Here is a 4,251-nt window from a genome sequence, read left to right on the forward strand (position 1 = left end):
GATCTTGACCCTCCTTGGCACTCCTCATATAATCTGGGCCTTCGTAAACCTGACCCAACCAAGCCCCACCAGATACACTCCCAGATGCATTACTGGATTCTCTACACACACCCACTGCATCCCCTGTGTGCTTATTCTACCTGCAGAAGAAGAGATACCTCCCATAGAAACCTGCAATCACTTCCCAGATGGACCTCACCTGGTCAGCAAACGCATCACTGATGGCTTTACTTGCATTCCACACTCCCAGCCCTGGATGGCTGCAATGTTTTACAATTTTGACCACTACTGTTCTGGAGTTCTGGTGCATCCACAGTGGGTGCTCTCAGCTGCGCACTGCTGGAGACCGTAAGCAAATACAGTAAATGTTCCTCCAAGGGGGGTCAGTGCACTGGACTGGGAGGGGTGGAGCATGCCTTCTCCTGAGCAGGGTACTGTAAGCAGGGCTTAGGGTCTGACAGTACAGTGCAGGGAAGGGCATGACCCAGACTGCATTTGAGCACACACGGCCCAGACTTGGCCCAGCATGGGGTTCCAAAATTGCAGATGGGCTGGGACTGCTAGTGACCCCCTCCCTAGGGGCTGGACTCGGCCAGGGCTGAGACTTTGAACCACTAGGCCTGGAAAAAGGCTGGAGGAACAATCATTGGGGATGCCTGGCTGGGAGATACAATTCTCTAGGCTAGAGGAACATTCACGTCTCTTTGCTGGGTCTGAAGGATCCCTCATGTGGGAAGAGAAACTATGCAAGACCCTGTGGTTGACCCGAGTGTGAAAGTTCAGAGGAGAAGGTGGCTTGAGAGAGGCAGGCTTGGATCTCATTTCAGCCTCTAGGAGCCAGGTGATGTAGACAAGGGGCCCATTGTCACCCAGTGCAAGGGGCCTGGGACAAGGCGAGGGAGACAGACGAGGACAGAGCCAGGTGGATAGGGACCGAGGTATGCACTTGGCTGCTGGGTAGGGTACAGGGAGAGATGCACCAAAGCTTATATCGGGACAAATATGTTAATGCCTTATTTTAAACAAATTAATACAATGCAAACATTCGTGATGATCATAATATCCACATTTGAAATAAACAGGATCCTGTGGGTGTGGGACGAGTGTGAGTTGTACCTCCAATTCCATTTTCCCTTCAATTTCTGATATGTTCTGCATTTTGGACTACTTTTTTGAATTTAAAAATATTATACTGAACCACAATGTTAGTGGCTCCCTCAATTAACACATTAGACAATGCTTCTCTTGCCCCAACCTTAATAAACAGCTTCTGGGACTATTTTGGGGTGGATATTGGGATAGGATTTGAACGCTGTCCAAGTGGGGATGAAGCTGGCACCAGGGTTGAGTCTGAGTGGGGTGGAGGGTGGGAATGGCAGTAGGGATGGGACTGAACTTGAGCATGAGTGGGGGCTGAGGCTAGGATAGGATTTGGGCCTGTAATGGAGTTTGGGTTTCTAGAGAGGATGTACTTACTATGGTACTGACTGTCCCATCGTCCTCAGATCCTACACCATTGGGCTGGGCCTCCACGGACTTTATGATTGGTATAAACCAGGCACCCAGATTATCCAGGCCAGTTTCTCTGTGAAACACCCACAATTTGTTAAAAATGCATATAGTAGTGACGTCATGCTCATCAAGTTGAACAACCCAGTTGTGCAATCAGACACCATCCAGACCATCCCCGTCGCGTCCCAATGTCCAACACCTGGAACGAGGTGTTGGGTCTCTGGCTGGGGTCTGCTATTGAATCGTGAGTTTTGTCATTTTTTTCTCTGGCCTTATTGATACCTCTGGTGTCTCTGCCCAGGAGTGTTTCTGACCCTGTGTGCTTTATTTTAGGCTACTACCCTTTGGATCTGCAGTGTGTGGTTATTCCTGTGCTTTCGGAGAAGAATTGCAGACTCATGCTTAACATGTTCTACCACGACACTATGTTCTGTGCTGGTGGTGAGGGCCAGAAGAACATTTGCAATGTAAGAGCCTGGGGCAGGGAGGCAGGGGTTTAGCATGGAGGTGGGCCTTAAAACCCACAAAGGGAACAAGGTCATGCAGGAATGAGGGAGACACAGAGGGCCATTGGGAGAGGCAGGTGCAAGGAGAAAGAGAGAGAGAACTGGACAGGTGAGAAGGAAACAAGGAGACACAAGGTAAAGCAGCCACAGAGACAGGCAGAGAAAGCCAGGGAGAAGGAAGCAGCCAGCAGTAAAATGCAGAGTTATGATGTTGAGAAGAGGGATGGAGAGACGCCCGGGAGGGACACCAGCAGGGTCCAGGGAGAAGGAACACAGCTGTAAGAACAGACTGGTTGACTGCATTCAGAATCCACAGACCCACTGCCTCGTACAACCCCATCCTCAACTCCAAGGGCTCTCAAGCACCCAAGTTCCCACCTAGTCTCACCCTCCAACTGAAACTCAGCCAAGGCTGGAAAGGGAGATGCAGGTGGGGGTGGAGCTCCTCAGGGGAGCTTTCCGAGGGATGGGAGGGAGAGTTGGCGGATCAGAGGCAGGACTGTCACTGCCTGCCTTCAAACCATGGTTGCGTACTTGGCTTTTCAATGGCAGATCCCTCCATTTTGGCCCTTGGATCTGTGTGATTTCACTCTGTTGGGATCTCATCAGGGTCTCAGCTTGTCTCCCCACCACCTCTGCCTCCTGCACCCCCATGTGTCTCTGGGACCTGCTGGCTCTGTCTCCCCTGTTGTGTCTCCAGCTCTCACTGCTGCCCTCCAGCTCCTGCACTGTGTTTCTGCCCTGATCTCTCTTGCTCTGCTTTTGCCTCTTTGTGCTTCTGGCTTCCTCAGTGGGTCTCCCCCCATGCCCCTCTCCACCCGCCCTAACTTGCTCTTCTCTTCCCTTAACAGTCTGACTCTGGAGGCCCCCTGGTCTGCAACGAGGCCCTGCAGGGCCTTGTGTCCTGGGGATTCCATCCCTGTGGCAAACCTGAAGTTCCAGGCGCCTACACCAACCTCTGCAAATTCAAAGAGTGGATAGATGAAATCATCCGGACCAGATAACCACGGATGATGTTTTGACAGAGGAGCCAACACTACCTTCCAACCCTGTCTCTAGGCTCCACCTGGCATAAACAGTTGTTGGACTTCACTGAATCTGCTTTACAAATATATTGAGATGAAATGTGCATCTTTTCTTGTTTCATTTCATTAAGAGTGAAAGTGAAGTTTTTAAGTGTCAAATGATGTTCACAGATTTTAAGATGTTATGACATCCTTGTGTTCCTGGGTCATCTGTTGCATGGTAGAAATACCAGTGTATGTGCCCCTCATTACCATGGCAAATAGCTGCCCAGGGACAAGTTCATTGCTTGAAGTTGTGCAGTTCAGAATGACTCCAATGACTTCTCAGGATCCAGGGCAGATAGAACAGGTGGCTCAAACTCACCTGAATAGCTAAGAATCTAAGGTTGAATCACCAGCAGGTAATTATACAGCTTCAGGAAGCTGAAGGTAACACAGGTGTCAACATGACTTGCAGGTATGAGCTGTGTCAGATCAGAAGAAAGGAGGTATGAAGGAAAGAAGGAGACATGGCAGAAGTTGTGATAGAGGGAGCAGAACTGATAGCAAAGTAGAACCAAAAACTTGAAAGAAGTAGAACTGTCCTCACAGAGATGTGTTAGGGAAGTACAAGCAGAGCAGAGAGAGGCAGCATGCAAACGAACCATTATGGGGTAGTGAATATAAAAATAAATCCCTAAGTGTTACTTTTTAAAAATGCAGTGAATTAAAACAGAAAGAACACAGCTAAAATTTTAACCAATGGTGTGCTGATAAAGGAGAGATAGTAGACAATAGGAAGGAGATGGGGACGCAAATGAGGGTCAGGGGAAAGAAAAAGAAAGAAGGCAAAGAATCACACACACACACACACACACACACACACACACACACACACATGCCAACTCCACAAATCAAATTCAATTATCTCCATTGCAAACATATACCAATATAAACTTAGTGAGCTGAAAACGTCGTTGGAAAAGACACAGATGTCAAAACCTTATAAATACACAAAATAAATAGTGTAAGATCTCCTGGCACAATTGAATACACATTTGGCCGGGGATATGGATCAACATCACAAGCACATGCCTGGCAGGAGCAAGGTCCTCAGTTTGATTCCTGATACAAAAAAAAAAAAAAAAAATACCAAACCAAATGAGTACACATGAGAATGGCACACACTTACAGACACCCAGGCATGCGTGCACATGCACGTGCACACT

The 4,251-nt window shown here is 48.4% G+C and overlaps 1 protein-coding gene across 1 annotated transcript in view; it reads left to right on the forward strand.

Annotated features, from left to right (window-relative positions):
- Nucleotides 1-3,022, forward strand: part of LOC106147423 (kallikrein-4-like) — a 19,395-nt gene extending 16,373 nt beyond the window's left edge. The window contains exons 4-7 of the mRNA XM_013508852.1: nucleotides 147-348; nucleotides 1,506-1,756; nucleotides 1,846-1,979; nucleotides 2,870-3,022. Of these exons, the coding sequence (XP_013364306.1) occupies nucleotides 147-348; nucleotides 1,506-1,756; nucleotides 1,846-1,979; nucleotides 2,870-3,022 (740 nt within the window). The remainder of the gene's footprint in view (nucleotides 1-146; nucleotides 349-1,505; nucleotides 1,757-1,845; nucleotides 1,980-2,869) is intronic.
- Nucleotides 3,023-4,251: the final 1,229 nt, after the last annotated feature.

This window comes from Chinchilla lanigera, unplaced genomic scaffold (assembly GCF_000276665.1).
Source record: "Chinchilla lanigera isolate Chin_1 unplaced genomic scaffold, ChiLan1.0 scaffold00157, whole genome shotgun sequence".
NCBI classification, from domain to species: domain Eukaryota; kingdom Metazoa; phylum Chordata; class Mammalia; order Rodentia; family Chinchillidae; genus Chinchilla; species Chinchilla lanigera.